The 16,192-nt window shown below is 44.1% G+C and overlaps 1 protein-coding gene and 1 non-coding gene across 9 annotated transcripts in view; both read left to right on the forward strand.

The window, feature by feature from the left end:
* Positions 1-650: 650 nt before the first annotated feature.
* Positions 651-16,192, forward strand: part of ARMC9 (armadillo repeat containing 9) — a 179,153-nt gene continuing 163,611 nt past the window's right edge. For 4 of the 8 annotated variants that reach the window (XR_011562129.1, XM_019978475.2, XM_019978487.2 and 1 more), the window contains exons 1-5: positions 652-750; positions 2,506-2,593; positions 7,023-7,148; positions 11,506-11,676; positions 13,275-13,430. Coding sequence is in view for 7 of the 8 variants with exons in the window: in XM_019978475.2 (XP_019834034.2) it covers positions 2,543-2,593; positions 7,023-7,148; positions 11,506-11,676; positions 13,275-13,430 (504 nt within the window). In the remaining variant the exon portion in view is untranslated. The other 4 variants (XM_070773908.1, XM_019978478.2, XM_070773901.1 and 1 more) reach the window with 4 other exon arrangements.
* Positions 12,718-12,821, forward strand: LOC139179083 (U6 spliceosomal RNA). Its single transcript, XR_011563492.1, has one exon. It is a non-coding gene; the product is annotated as a U6 spliceosomal RNA (small nuclear RNA).

Below are 16,192 nucleotides of genomic sequence, written 5' to 3' on the forward strand. Positions count from 1 at the left end.
CTTGGACTGCAAGATCCCACCAATCTATCCTAAAGAAAATCAGTCCTGAATATTCATTGGAAGGACTGATGCTGAAGCTGAAACTCCAATACCTTGGCCACCTGATACAAATAACTGACTTATTTGCAAAGATCCTGATGCTGGGAAAGATTGAAGGCAGGAAGAGAAGGGGACGACAGAGGAAGAGATGGTTGGATGGCATCACCGACTCAGTGGACATGAGTTTGAGTAAACTCCAGGAGTTGGCGATGGACAGGGAGGCCTGGCGTGCTGCAGTCCATGGGGTCGCAGAGTTGGACACGACAGAGCAACTGAACAGAACTGAACTGAAGGAGGCTCCTCTGGAATGGGAATAACGACGCCCATCTATTTCCACTCACACCACACTGCAATCTCTTGCCAGTTTATTTTCCACCCTGATTGGGCTTATCCGCAGGGCCAGGCACAATATTTGTGGAAATGAGCCAATGGGAAACTGTGGAAAGGAGGACGGGTAACTTGGCTCTGCAGCGCGACATCCGCAGCCGTCACCGCTCCGCGAGTTCCAACTTCACTTCCGACGCCTGTAAACTTCGGAGCGTAGCCTCCCAGGCTCCGCCTTTCCTCCCAGGATGCTCCGCACAGGTCACGCCCCATGATTGGCTGCTCTGCTCCACGTGGTGCCAGGCTGGCGGCGGTGGTTGCCGGGGCGACGGCTGGAGACGTGGAGGCCGGGCCGGGTAGGCGCGTGCGTCCGCTACGGAGGAGCAGGTAAGTGCGTCCTCCCCGCCCCGACAGGGCCGGGCGATCTCAGAGCCCGCCGTCCCCGGGCGGGGAGGAGTAGTGATGGGCCCGAGGGCCGCAGCTCTGCTGAGCCCCCTTCCCAGAGGAAGACCCCGATGCGCCAACTCAGCAGCCGCAGCCGGATGCCCCGACTTTTCGCTTGCTATCCTGGACTTTTTTTCTGGCGCGGGCCTGAGGCGGCTGCTCGGACATCCCGAGGACAGGCCAGCTGCTTGCCACAAGTAGTCCCCGATCTTTGCTCCAGTGAGCCGGACAAAGGGGGCTCCAGATCGTCCATTTGGGTAGTGGGGGCACAGGAGGGTGGCCTGGGGCTTTTAGATCTATCCCTTCCGTTATCCATCAGCCAACCCCTCTCCCCAGGCACCTAGGTTAAGTCCAGATTTGTTCCAATCTAAGCAAAAACAGGATGCTTGCTAATTCCTTGCAAATTCCTCCTCCAGACAAATGCCTTAGTCTTACCTTTATTCAACTAGCTCGTAGGCCCTAAATCCTTATCATATAGAAATTCCGAAGCTGCCCCTGCAACCCTCAAAAGTGACTGAAGAAATTTTCTCTAGTTTTTGCATAAAGTAAAGCTGTGGTTCTCAAACTTGGAACGTGCATAAAAGTCATCGGGAGAGATTGTTTAAAGTAGTTTCTGGACATTATGTTCAGTAAGATCAGAGTGATGCTAGGAGTTTTCATTTGCACAAGCATCCCAGGGGATTCTAATTCAGATGGTCCAAACTTTGGGGTAATACTGTAGTGGTTAATATCAGTGTGGATTTAAATTTCCACTTTGTCACTTATTAGTTGAGTTCTAGGGAACACTTCACCCTCCCTGGGCCTCAGTTGCCTCATCTGTAAAAGAAGAATATAAATCATATTCATTGTTCAGGTTTATTGTGAAAATTAAATGTGAAGCATTTTGCACATTGCCTGGCTTATGATAAGTCCTCAGTAAGTGAGCCTATTATGATATAAAGGTGTACAGAAAATTCTGTACTTTTTAAGAATGTCAGGGTAATAGAACACCCAATGATGGCTCATGTTCACTGAGAGATGATCATAACAGAATCTTATTCAGATGATGGTCGTGAAGAACTTCTCTGACAAAGTGATGTTTATTAAGCACAGAGGTCAGCCAGGTGAAGAAAGAAAGGGGAAAAGTGTTGCATGCAGAGAGAACAATATGTGCAAAGGCCCTGAGGTAGGAAGAAGCTTGATTCCCCCCTTCTAAGCAACATCACATATTCACCCATTCTGGGGATTAAGACACAGGCAACTTTGGGGGCCATTATTCTGCCCACTACAGCTACCTGTTTTTTAAAAAAGTTATTATTATGTATTTTTGGTTCTGCTGGGTCTTCATTGCTGCGCAGGCTTTTCTCTGGTCGAGGACGCAGGAGCTTCTCTTTGTTGTGGTGCTCAGGCTTCACATTTTGGTGGCTTCTCTTGTTGCACAGGCTCTGGGCACGCGGGCCTCAGCAGTTGCAGCACTCAGGCTTAGTAGTTGTGGCCTCTGGAGTCCAGGGTGCGTGGGCTTCAGCAGCTGTGGCTTGTGGGCTTAGTTGTTCCGTGCGGCATGTGGAATCTTCCCAGACCAGAGATGGAACCTGTGTCCCCTATATTGGCAGGTGGATACTCATCCACTGTACCACCAGGGAAGTCCCCTACAGCTCTCTTTTGTTAATTCACAGATGATTGAAATGAAAGCCTTTGTTTTATGTTTTTGCCTTGCAGAGATTTTTGCTGTGAGAATTAACAGTATCTGTTCAATATGGTAGACGTTCTGGCTCATGAATCAGAATTACTTGGACTAGTGAAAGAGGTATGTTTCACAAAACACAGGTCACAGAGAAAGAGATCTTGAAAACTTGCGACGCTTGTGTTTTACAATGCAGCAAATTCTATGATGCCTTGTAATGTTTATATCATTACATTACTGTTATCTATTTTCCATTTTATAATTTTCAGTGTGTTCATAATAAGCTGAAATCTTAGAGCTGCTTTTTAGACTTCCTTTAAAGAAAGTTATACAAGCAATACATGCTCGTGGTAAAAGATTCAAACAGTATAGAAGTGTAAACAGTGAATTCTCTTACTCTGCTCCTGTAGTGACCACTATTAATGGTTTAGTATATTACATTTCTAGACTTTTTTTCCTTTGAATATTCAAAATATATTCACATGACTAAATAGTTTATTTTACAAAATGTAGTGATACCATGCACATTGTTCTGTAGCTTACCTTTTTAAAAAATTCATTTATTTTTAATTGATTGATAATTGCTTTACAATATTGGTTTGATTTCTGTCATACATCAGCATGAATTAACCATAGATGTCCCCTCCCTCTTGAATTTCTCTCCCTGTAGCTTGCCTTTTATCTGTCAACATACAGTATAAACATCTTCCTATGTTCTGCCTCAGACTTCTGAATACTGTAGAGTATTTCACTGAGTGGCTGCGTCATCATCTAGTTAACTTGTTGCCTATTAATGGACCTTTATGTGCCCCACACTGAAAGTTTTTGAAGGATAGGCCTACGCCTTATGCTTTTTGATATTCTCTACAGCTTTTAGCTGGATTCCCAGGTGATTCTGCAGTAAAGAATCCACTTGCCAATCAGGAGACATGGGTTCGGTCCCTGGGTCGGGAAGATCCCCTTGAAAAGGAAATAACAACCCACTCCAGTATTCTTGCCTGGGAAATCCCATGGACAAAGGAGCCTGGCAGGCTACAGTCCATGGGGTCACAAAGAATCAGACACCACCTAGCGACTAAACAACAATAGCTACTTTTATCAGGGGACCGGCATAGAGTCGATGCTAAAGCAATGGTTGCTGCTGTTTTGGAGTGTGACTGAGTGTCCGTTAGGCATTTAGTCACACATGAGAGACATGACCATGGAGCAGGAATGAGGCATCCACCTGAGGGATGCAGCTTTGAAATTTGGTGTGATCATGAATAAATTTTCAGAGGCGTCACAGCAGAGGGTGGTGGACAGGGCCCGGAGAAATAGCCAGAGTTAGAGGAGGTGGAAACAGAAAAGTGTGACTGCCACAAACTGAGGAGATGAGCAGAGAAGTGGAGAGCAGCAGTAGTAGTCTGTGTCACTAACATGAAGCTCTGTGTGTGTGTGTGTGTGTGTGTGTGTGTGTGTATGTGTGTGTGTGTGTATGTACGCTCAGTCCCGTCTGACTTTTTGCCACCCTGTGTGTGTGTATGTATGTGTGTGTGTGTGTGTGTGTATGCTCAGTCCTGTCTGACTCTTTGCCACCTCATGGACTGTAGCCAGGCTCTTCTGTCCATGATGTTTAAAGACGGAGGGTGATCCTTAGTGCCCTACTTGAAGATCACAGATGGTGTTTCCCAGGTTTAATGACTTACCTTTCTTCTTAGGGACAGGCATTATTTCTAATCCCTGTTGCAGGTAACAAATTCCCAGTGACCTACTAGACCCAAAGCCATCAAGCCTTCTGCCAATCACTTTTGCTTTTTTCAGGCTGCTGCACATATTCTTTTCTTGTTTCTTTTTTTCATTTTATTTTCTATGAATAATTATAATGAATCTTACAACTCACATTTTCCTTCTAAAAGCACATTTATTTTATGTAAATGAACATTTTCTCCTCTGATCACAAGATGGCAGAATAGAAGGATGTATGCTCATCTTCTCCTGTGAGAAACTAACCACTGAACAGCCATCTACAGGAGAATGTTGGATCCCACCAAAAAAAGATACCCAATGTCCAAGGACAAAGGAGAAGCCCTAACAAGATGGTAGGAGGGGTGAAATCACATTTAGAATCAAACCCCATACCCTCCAGAGCCACTTGAAGGGCTCAAACAAAACAAAACCTTTATACAGTCAGCAAAAACAAGACTGGGGGCTGACTGTGGCTCAGATCATGAACTCCTTATTGCCAAATTCAGACTTAAATTGAATAAAGTAGGGAAAACCACTATCCCATTCAGGTGTGACCTAAATCAAATTCCTTACGATTATACAGTGGAAACAACAAATAGATTCAAGGTATTAGATCTAATAGACAGAGTGCCTGAAGAACTATGGATGGAGGTTAGTGACATTGTACAGGAGCTGGTGATCAAAACCATCCCCAGGAAGAAGAAATGCAAAAAGGCAAAATGGTTGTCTGAGGAGGCTTTACAAATCACTGAGAAAAGAAGAGAAGTGAAAGGCAAAGGAGAAAAGGAAAGATATACTCATCTGAATGCAGAGTTTCAAAAAATAGCAAGGAGAGATAAGAAAGCCTTCCCTAAGTGATCAATGCAAAGAAATAGAGGAAAACAATAGAATGAGAAAGACTAGAGATCTCTTCAAGAAAATTAGAGATACCAAGGGAACATTTCATGCAAAGATGGGCTCAATAAAGGACAGAAATGGTATGGACCTAACAGAAGCAGAAGGTATTAAAAAGAAGTGGCAAGAATACACAGAAGAACTGTACAAAAAAGATCGTCATGACTCAGATAACCACGATGGTGTGATCACTCACCTAGAGCCAGACATCCTGGGGTGTGAAGTCAGGTGGGCCTTAGGAAGCATCACTACGAACAAAGCTAGTGGAAGTGATGGAATGCCAGTTGAGCTATTCCACATCCTAAAAGATGATGCTGTGAAAGTGCTGTACTCAGTATGCCAGCAAATTTGGAAAACTCAGCAGTGGCCACAGGACTGGAAAAGCTCAGTTTTCATTCCAGTCCCAAAGAAAGGCAATGCTAAAGAATGTTCAAACTACCACACAGTTGCACTCATCTCACACACTAGTAAAGTAATGCTCAAAATCCTTCAAGCTAGTCTTCAACAGTACATGAACCGAGAACTTCCAGATGTTGAAGCTGGATTTAGAAAAGGCAGAGGAACCAGAGATCAAATTGCCAACATCCATTGGATCATAGGAAAAACAAGAGAATTCCAGAACATTTGCTTCTGCTTCACTGATTATGCTAAAGCCTTTGATTGTGTGGATCACAACAAATTGTGGAAAATTCTGAAAGAGATGGGAATACCAGACCACCTTACCTGCCTCTGAGAAACCTGTATGCAGGACAAGAAGCAACAATTAGAACTGGACATGGAACAACGCACTGGTTCCAAATTGGGAAAGGAGTACATTAAGGCTATATATTGTCACTCTACTTATTTAACTTATATGCAGAGTACATCGTGACAAATGCCAGGCCGGATGAAGCACAAGCTGGAATCAAGATTGACAGGAGAAATATCAATAACCTCAGATATGCAGATGACACCACTCATGGCAGAAAGCAAAGAGGAATTGAAGAGCCTCTTGATTAAAGTGAAAGAGGAGAGTGAAAAAGCTGGTTTAAAACTCAACATTCAAAAAACTAAGATCATGGCATCTGGTCCCATCACTTCATAGCAAATAGATGGGGAAACAATGGAAACAGTGAGAGACTTCATTTTCTTGGGCTCCAAAATCACTGCAGATGGTGCCTGCAGCCATGAAAGTAATAGACTCTTGCTCCTTATAAGAAAAACTATGTCAAACCTAGACAGCATATTAAAAAGCAGAGACATTACTTTACCAACAAAGGTCTGTCTAGTCAAAGCTATGGTTTTTCCAGTAGTCATGTATGGATGTGAGAGTTGGACCATAAAGAAAGCTGAGCACCAAAGAATTGATGCTTCTGAACTGTGTTGTTGGAGAAGACTTTTGAGAGTCCCTTAGACTGCAAGGAGATCAAACCAGTCAATCTTAAGGAAATCAGTCCCAAATATTCATTGGAGGGACTGATGCTGAAGCTGAAGCTCCAATACTTTGGCCACCTGATGCGAAGAACTGACTCATTGGTAACAACCCTGATGCTGGGAAAATTGAAGGCAGGAGGAGAAGGGGACAACAGAAGATGAGATGGTTAGACGGCATCACCGACTCGATGGACTTGAGTTTGAGCAAGTTCTGGGAGTTAGAGATGGACAAGGAGGCCTGGCATGCTGCAGTCTATGGGGTCGCAAAGAGTCAGACATGACTGAGTGACTGAACTGAACTGAAATGAATATTTTCTATGATACTGTCTTTCTAGGCCTTTAGTATGTATATCAATAAGTAAATTCCTGATCCCACATTACTTCTCCAAAGATGACAGTTAATTAATCCCATTATATATTTGTGATAATATTGAGCTGATACAATTACATTAAAGACAGTCACTTTGTTGATGTTAGAACAGAGAAATGTATGCTCATTTATGCTTTTTTTTTTTTACAGTATTTAGATTTTGCTGAATTTGAAGACACCTTGAAAACATTTTTGAAAGAATGCAAAATAAAAGGAAAACCATTATCTAAATCTACATGTGGCTCTTTAAGGGACCCCAAATCATTGAAATTCCAGGTAACATTTTACTTTTTGATTTTCGTATGTAATCAAGATGCTCCCAACTTCTAAAATACGTCACCATTAGAGAATGTTGGAATCATTTCTGGGGACCTGGGCAGAGCAACTTGTTAGACTGTGCCGATGTTTATGGATAAACGGGTGATATCATCTTCAAATCTCTGGAGAGATTTCACATCCTTTCTTGACTGACCTAGAAAATGAATGGCAACACAAGGTTTTTCCATACATATTTCTTGGTAGGAAGAAGAAACCACGCAATGCTTAGAAACAGAGACAAATGTGATCTCCACCCTGAGGAAGTTTAGGTTAATTCTAAGTACTGGGGACACTATGGTGAACAAAATAAAACAAAATATCTGCCCTCAGGATGCTTGCCATCTAGTTTGGGGAGGTCGAAGTGGGCAAGAGCCATATACAGGGCAGCACCCTGTCAAAGGAAGGCCTGGGTGGCTGGGAGCCCCTGGCGCTGGGCTGCAGCGGGATCAGAAAAGGCCTTGAAAGTCTTCATTTCAAGGACTTCCCTGGTGGTCAAGTGGTTAAGACTCTGTGCCCCCAATACAAGGGGCACAGGTTCAGTCCTTCATCAGGGAACTAAGATTCCACGTGTGTGGCCAAAAACAAAAAGTCCTCATTTCAGTCATTTGATTCTGCGTCCCATTCAAAATGTTCTAGGTAAGGAATTGGTTCATCTCAAGTACAACCCATGACAAGAGAACATACCATTTCCTGAGGCAGCTTGTTTCAGCTTTGCCTGATAATATTTTTATTTTTTGGAATTTACAAATTTTATCCTCTTATAACTCTCTTGTTCATTTTCCTAAACACTACATGGAGTGAGGCTAAGTCAGTATTAAACAAATCAGAATTTCCATTGGTAACCCATAAAACATGATTTGATTATTTTAATAAATTTGTTTCAATATACATACTTCCAAGAAAAATCAGAGACTTGGTTTGAGAGTCCCACCGAGTTGCTGGAGGTCAGGCCACAGCCTGACTCCCCCATGACCTGGCATGGGTACCACCGAGCAGGGACACTGTTGAAGTGGCCCAGGGAGTTGGAGTGGGGCTGTGCCCTGCCCAGCACCCCTCCAGGCCTTGGGCATCTGGGTGCCGAGCCTGCACCACTTCAGACACGGGCTCCTCTGCCAGTGCTGCACCGGGCAGCCTGAGGCTTCCTCCCAACCCCAGAGTAGACTTCAGAGCAGGAGAAGAGAGTCTGGTCATCATTAGACATGCAAACAGAGGCTACTTAACTTGAAAGGTCTTGAAACTTTGTGATTGTGAGAAGCCTGTCTTTTCTGCCCATTCAGTAAACAGCTATGTCCCGCCTTTATAGATTTCCCAAACAAAAATACCTGGAGCGGTGGCTTAGTGATACTTGCCAAGTGTCAGTGGCCCTCAATAGACAAAATTTCCTTAATTACAGTTCTTTAAGAACCTGTGTGTATGGGTGATTATTGGTGGTGTGTAATTTTCTGATCTTGGTAATTGTGGCTGAGATCACACTTTACATTAGAGAAGTTAATATTTTTTGTGACCCCTATGAGTTATCACACTGGATTGTTCTATTTGTTGTTATCACTAAGCTGTGTCTGACTCCATGGACTGCAGCACACCAGGCGCTTCTGTCCTCCACTATCTCCTGGAGTGTGCTCAAATTCATGTCCATTAAGTCGGATTGCTTTATGTGTAGATATTATTTTAAATTCAGGGGTCATTTTAAAAAAATTTATTTATTTTTAAATTTTTCTTGAAGGATAATTACTTTACAATATTGTGATGGTTTTTGCCATACATCATTATGAGTCAGCAATAGGCATACGCGTGTCCCCTCCATCCTAAAACCCCTCCCACCTCTCTCTGCACCCCATCCCTCCAGGTTGTCACAGAACACCAGCTTCGGGTGCCCTACGCAGGGACCATTTCCAGGTTCAGACTATGGTTTATAAATTGGGAGTGTCATGGCACAGCAAAGGTTTGTGGTCCCAGGTCTACAAATGCAGAGTCTAGAATAAACTGTAAATGGGCCATGTGATGCGTAGGCATATTTTGCCAAACCATGTTAAGAAAACACTTGACTCCAGGCTTTAAGACACCCTCAAGAGTCTGTACACAGTTCCTGGACCTCGAGGGAGAGTCCTCCCCTGGGTGGTCAGCAGGGATTGCTCAGGGCTCAGCAGACTTGAGCCTGGGGTGGGGCCAGGCCCCAGCAGCACGTCCCTCTCACCTTTGTATTAGGAAGTGACAAGAACATGGGATCCTCTGGCCAGGTCCCCCCAAAGAGGCCAGTTTTGAAGAGGTAGAATTTCACTGTGGGGCTTATTTTGAAAACTTCTGAGTTTCTTTCCAGTGTAAGCCAGTCCCTTCCTGAGTGAGGTAATATTCAGAGACCATTGTTCTCGGTCACATGATACAGAGAACATTTTTGTAGGGGTCATGTCGGAAGACTCCTTATCAGAGAATGTTTCTGACTTAAGGAAAACCAAACACAGCAGCCCTGTTCTCTGTAGGTTTCTATCTTATGTTAAAAAGCTTGATTATAAACAAATAGAATATTTTACCTTAAAAAAAATTTACAGAAAAAAATGTAAAACTATTAAAAGCATAAAAGAACAGTGACCCAATAATGGTGGTAAGTAATGGTGGTGAAGGATGGGGGAACTGGAGATTCTACAGAAAATCTGGAAAAAAAAAAAAATCAGAAAACTCTGAAAAAAGTTTCTGCAGTTGAGCCCAAAATGGAGGTCTGGGTATTGTGGGCATTTGATACAAAAAGGAAAACACAGCAGGAAGCTCTCTTGGTCCTGAAGGCAAGCATGCGTACTCAGTAGTGTCCCGCTCTTTGCGACCCCATGGACTGAAGCCCGCCAGGCTCCTCTGCCCTTGGGATTTCCCAGGCAAGAATACTGGAGTAGGTTGCCATTTCCTCCTCCAGGGGATCTTCCCGACCCAGGGATCGAACTGGCATGTCTTGTATCTCCTGCATCAGCAAGCAGATTCTTTTACCGCCGAACCACCTTGCCTAAATCTGTAAAGTCACACAGCAGGTGTTGGTGGTGGGTCAGTTATCGCTCCTCCTGTGAGACAGGTGATGTGCTGACTGCCACCTCCTTTCTCTAGAGTTCTTTGTCTCAGCCACCACGTGGTGAGTCGGGCCATGGGCGCTGCCCCACGTTGTCAGGCTGGCGCAACCCCGAGGTTAGCCTGGAGCCGGGCCTGTGTTTCCCCTTCCGTCTCCAGCCCAGGCGTCCTATTCTTGGACCTGGAGGCAATCACTCTGGGGGAGCTGGGCTCTGTGGTCACTTTCTGCGCTGCCCTCTCCACCAGACACACTTCTGGCAACAGCAAGCCTGTGACGACGCTCAGTCCCACCTCCCAGGCCTGGGATTGACCATTCCACGTGGCTGAACTCCTGGCCGCACGCCACATCTTGGCAGCTGTGGTGTCAGTGACTCTCTGTAAGTATGAGGTCGCTCCGCTGAGGTCTGGCTGGGCTCTGGGTCCGAGCTATTCTCATCAGTCTTAGGCGGTGGGTCACCAAGTCCAAAGGGCAACCTGAGTGTATTCTTGTGCTGGTGGCAGATTCCTTCCATTTCAGAGACCTTCACCATTGCATCTGTTCTTCAGTGAAAGCCGCTCAGTTGTGTACAACTCTTTGTGACCCCATGGACTATACAGCCCAGGGAATTCTCCCGGCCAGAATACTGGAGTGGTTAGCCTTTCCCTTCTCCAAGGGGTCTTCCTAACCCAGGGATTGAACCCAGGTCTCCCACTTTACAGGCGATTCTTTACCAGCTGAGCCACCAGCAAAGCCCAAGTATACTGGAGTGAGTAGCCTATCCCTTCTCCAGGGGATCTTCCCGATCCAGGAATCAAACCAGGGTCTCCTGCATTGCACGCAGATTCTTTACCAACTGAGCTACCCGGGAAGCCCTCTGTTCTTCAGTATGCTCAGATTTGATGTTGCAGAGCAGTGGAAAACCAGGGGCGGTCTGCAGGAATGTCAGCCAAGGCAGTCTGAAGCCTTCCGGATCTCTCTTTTCCTGTCCCTCACCTCTGAAAAGGAGACTTAGTTTTGCTCACACTGAAATGATGGAGTATATGGGTGTCTAGGATGAAATGGTTGGATGGCATCACTGACTCAATGGTCCTGAGTTTGAGCAAGCTCCGGGAGATAGTGAAGGCCACCGAAGCCTGGCATGCTGCAGTTCACAGGGTCACAGAGAGCCGGACACAAATGAGCGACTGAAAAACAGCAAGGCATTGGGAGGGTGTGAGAATCAGGGGTGTTGGGAGATGTGGCATCCCTTGTAACCGACCAGGCTTCACTCCGATGTCTTCTCCACAGAGGGATCTCCTTGCTGCGTTTGACAGTGGAGACCAGAAGGTGTTCTTCAGGCTGTGGGAGGAGCACATCCCCAGGCCCATCCGGGACGGCGACTCTCTGGCCCAGAAGCTGGAGTTCTACCTTCACATCCACTTTGCCATCTATCTTCTGAAGCACTCTGCAGGCAGACCTGTAGGTTCACCTTGTGCTGGGGGATTGGTCCACGGGGTGTGTTAAAGGAGGATGTTAGCCGTTACCTTTTGCAAATGAGATTACGTTAGTTTTTTGCCCCTTTTATCATATTATTCTCAGGAGTAGGCCTCATATGTCCTGATGCATGCTTTTTCTGTCTCATTCCCAGCAGTTTCTTTTCTAATTTGTATGGAAAGTCATTTCTGTAATGAAAGCTATGTCCTCGTTTGCTTGACTATCTCAAGATGGCTATGTCTAAGAGAATGCATCTTTAGACCACATTTTCAACCAGAAGATGAATTTAAGCTTAAACAGTGGGAAAATGGTGTGCCCGTTTGTGAAAGTTTGAGTGATGGGTTGAATTGAGCTTCTGCAGTCTTTTCCTGGAGGTGTGAAAGAGAGGAGAGCAGACACAGGCTGCTCTGCGGATGAACCTCGGGGTGCGGAGGGAATGACAGAGGGGGGCCAGCCAGGCTGACATCGAACCATCCACCTTTGTTTTGTGACTCCTCCATGTACTAGCTACTGCCCCGAGGACCTGTGTTAACTTCCTAACATGTCAGTGGCCACAGGAGGGGTCAGAGTGGAGGGAGCAGCTATATAGCAAATTGTAGTAGCTGTTCTTGGAAGGCTGTTCCTAAAGATGGTTCTCAGGTGGGTGCCATTGTGGGAGATTTTAATTGCCCTTGTATCTGTTTTTACTAATTTTTTCTGTTTTGCTATAAGATAAAAAAATCAATAAATTTTTTAAGTCCAGTGGGCTTCATGGTATAGGTGAAGGGAGATACATTGATGAGAACAACTGGCCTGTGTATGAGGCTGTGAGGGACCTAACAGGTGAGGCCAGGGAAGACTTTCTCACTGAGGCCCAGGGGGAGGTGGAGACCCATCGGGGTGGGGATGGGAACCCGACTTGCCTGGGGTTACACCCGGAAGTAGTGAAGCTGGCAAGGTCAATTCCTGGTTAGCTTAATAAAAGAAGGGAATAATGATATGGAAACTGCTGTTTGAAAAAACTGTTCACCCTTAAGTGCTTGCTTTGGCAGCACATATACTCTTCAAAAAAACAGCGGAACGACACAGTGAAGATTAGCATGGCCCCTGTGCAAGGATGACATGCAAATTTGAAAGCGTTCCATATTAAAAAAAAAAAACTATTCACCCTTAAAAACCTTTCCTAAGGAAATCACAGGAATGCAGACAAATATTTCTTTCTATCTGTACTATGAAAGCGATGTACATATCTAATAATGGGGGATTGGTTAAATAAATTATGATAGACTCACAAGATGAGGTTTTGTCATGCCATTAAGAAAGACATTGATGAATTTAAGGATATCAGAAAATGGTAATGATAAAGTGAAAAGGCAGCACTTGGACTATATATATTATACATGCAGTTCTCTGATATTCTGGCAATTTCATGAAGGGGTGAAACAGGGGGTGATGTTCGGATGACTGCAGACAGCTCGCAGGCTGGGCCAGGTGAGGAGGATGGCAGCAACATGGCTGGAACCGAGAGAGCCTTGAGGGGAGGACAGGTGAACCGGTGAGCCGGCGTCAAGCCGGAGATCTCAGACATCCTCTCTTCCTTGCAGGACAAAGAGGACCTGGATGAAAGGATTTCTTATTTCAAAACCTTCCTGGAGACCAAAGGGGCGGCCCTGAGCCAGACCACGGAGTTCCTGCCTTTCTATGCCCTGCCTTTTGTTCCCAACCCCATGGCGCACCCGTCATTTAAAGAACTCTTCCAGGTAAGCGACTGTCTCCAGATCTTGGATCCTGGGCAGCATGGCAGTTCCACCTTTTATACGCTGCTGATTTCTGAAGCATGCTGTAAAAAAACACTAACGTTTGCATATGTTGTATTTTAAAAGAAAGTACAGGTAAGTTGCTTTAACAAACTTTTCTTCTGGTATAAAATGTGATTTTGTTGTTGTTGTTATTGCACCAAGACTTGTTAACTCAGACTGACAAAATATTGTAAAATACACTAGCCTCTTCAGTCATTCTTTGTAAACTTTTACAGTATTGAAACAATAACCTATTCAATTATAATGAAAACTAGTAGCCAGAGAAAAATCTAGGCTACTTTACACAATCACTGGCCTTGTATATTTTGATTTGTGTTAAAATTCTCACTTACTCAGTATATATTTGATTATCTGATTTTGTACTACATTATTTCCATCAGACTATTTGTCTATAGCTCTTTTAATTGTTTTATTTCATTTTACTTGACATTTTAGCATAGTATTTATAAATAAAAACTTACCTATTAAGGTAATTTTTGTTGACTTACTAAAATTAATACATCCCACTGAGAGGTTTATTGAAATGCATTTAGAAACAAATATTTTGATATGACTAGATAGTTTTTCTAAAGATCTCACACTGTTTTCAAAAATTTGTATGTGTTCCCCAACCACTGAACAATGGACGCAATTCTTCCAAACAATTACATTTCAGTTTCTGCTATTCTCTGTTTATTGAATTCAGTAAAACCAATTTCGTTACTCCTGAATAGCAGCTGCTAAATTGAAGTTCAGGTGGTTGACTCATTTTATCAAAGCTAGATTGTTATACAGTAGCACGGTTGAATTCTGTGCTTGTTTTTCTGGTCAGTACCAATTTAGTTTTACTGTCTTCTCCTAAAAGGTTAAAAATATAAAACGGTTACAAAGGTGATGAACTTTGCAATGGAAGGTTAGATGTTCTCACAGTCAAGTTTCTGTTTACGAGAGTCATGACATGGTGGTGTGGCTACAGCTTAGGTCAAGGCGAGGCAGAGCTGGGAGAGTCAGGGAAAGGTTCCCACTGAGTCCTCGGCAGGTCTGATGTTCCAAGACTGAGTTCAAGTTCCTCTTCAGAGTTCAGGAGGTTAGAGATCATCAGCATTCACAGAATCATTTTATTCCCCCCTTTTTTTCCTTTTCAGTTCAGTTCAGTCACTCAGTCATGTCCAACTCTTTGTGACCCCATGAATCACAGCACGCCAGGCCTCCCTGTCCATCACCAACTCCCAGAGTTCACTCAAATTCATGTCCATCGAGTCGGTGATGCCATCCAGCCATCTCATCCTCTGTTGTCCCCTTCTCCTCCAGCCCCCAATCCCTCCCAGCATCAGGGTCTTTTCCAGTGAGTCAACTCTTCACATGAGGTGGCCAAAGTATTGGAGTTTCAGCTTCAGCATCAGTCCTTCCAATGAACACCCAGGACTGATCTCCTTCAGAATGGACTGGTTGGATCTCCTTGCAGTCCAAGGGACTCTTAAGAGTCTTCTCCAACACCCAGTTCAAAAGCATCAATTCTTCCGTGCTCAGCTTTCTTTATAGTCCAACTCTCACATCCATACATGACCACTGAAAAAACCATATCCTTGACTAGACAGACCTTTGTTGACAAAGTAATGTCTCTGCTTTTCAGTATGCTGTCTAGTTTGGTCATAACTTTCCTTCCAAGGAGTAAGCGTCTTTTAATTTCATGGCTGCAATCACCATCTGCAGTGATTTTGGAGCCCAGAAAAATAAAGTCTGACACTGTGTCCACTGTTTCCCCATCTATTTGCCATGAAGTGATGGGACCACATGCCATGATCTTCGTTTTCTGAATGTTGAGCTTTAAGACAACTTTTTCACTCTCCATTTTCACTTTCATCAAGAGGCTTTTAGTTCCTCTTCACTTTCTGCCATAAGGGTGGTGTCATCTGCATATCTGAGGTTATTGATATTTCTCCCAGCAGTCTTGATTCCAGCTTGTGTTTCCTCCAGCCCAGCGTTTCCCATGACGTACTCTGCATATAAGTTAAATAGGCAGAGTGACAATATACAGCCTTGACGTACTCCTTTTCCTATTTGGAACCAGTCTGTTGTTCCATGTCCAGTTCTAACTGTTGCTTCCTGACCTGCATATAGGTTTCTTAAGAGACAGGTCAGGTGATCTGGTATTCCCATCTCTTTCAGAATTTTGCACAGTTTATTGTGATCCACACAATCAAAGGCTTTGGCATAGTCAATAAAGCAGAAATAGATATTTTTCTGGAACTCTCTTGCTTTTTCAATGATCTAGCGGATGTTGGCACTTTGATCTCTGGTTCCTCTGTCTTTTCTAAAACCAGCTTGAATATCTGGAAGTTCACGGTTCACATATTGCTGAAGCCTGGCTTGGAGAATTTTGAGCATTACTTTACTAGTGTGTGAGATGAGTGCAATTGTGCGGTAGTTTGAGCATTCTTTGGCATTGCCTTTCTTTGGGATTGGAATGAAAACTGACCTTTTCCAGTCCTGTGGCCACTGCTGAGTTTTCCAAATTTGCTGGCATATTGAGTGCAGCACTTTCACAGCATCATCTTCCAGGATTTGAAATAGCTCAACTGGAATTTTTCCTTTTACTGATCTCTAAATATATTCTTTCAGTGGTCATCACAGATACTTCAGTGTACATAATAAAATCTAAAGTTAGTATTTACTCTCTTCCTGATCATTACAAGGACCTCATTTAACTTACGGGCTGTAGT

This window comes from Bos indicus, chromosome 2 (genome assembly GCF_029378745.1).
Source record: "Bos indicus isolate NIAB-ARS_2022 breed Sahiwal x Tharparkar chromosome 2, NIAB-ARS_B.indTharparkar_mat_pri_1.0, whole genome shotgun sequence".
Lineage (NCBI taxonomy): Eukaryota > Metazoa > Chordata > Mammalia > Artiodactyla > Bovidae > Bos > Bos indicus.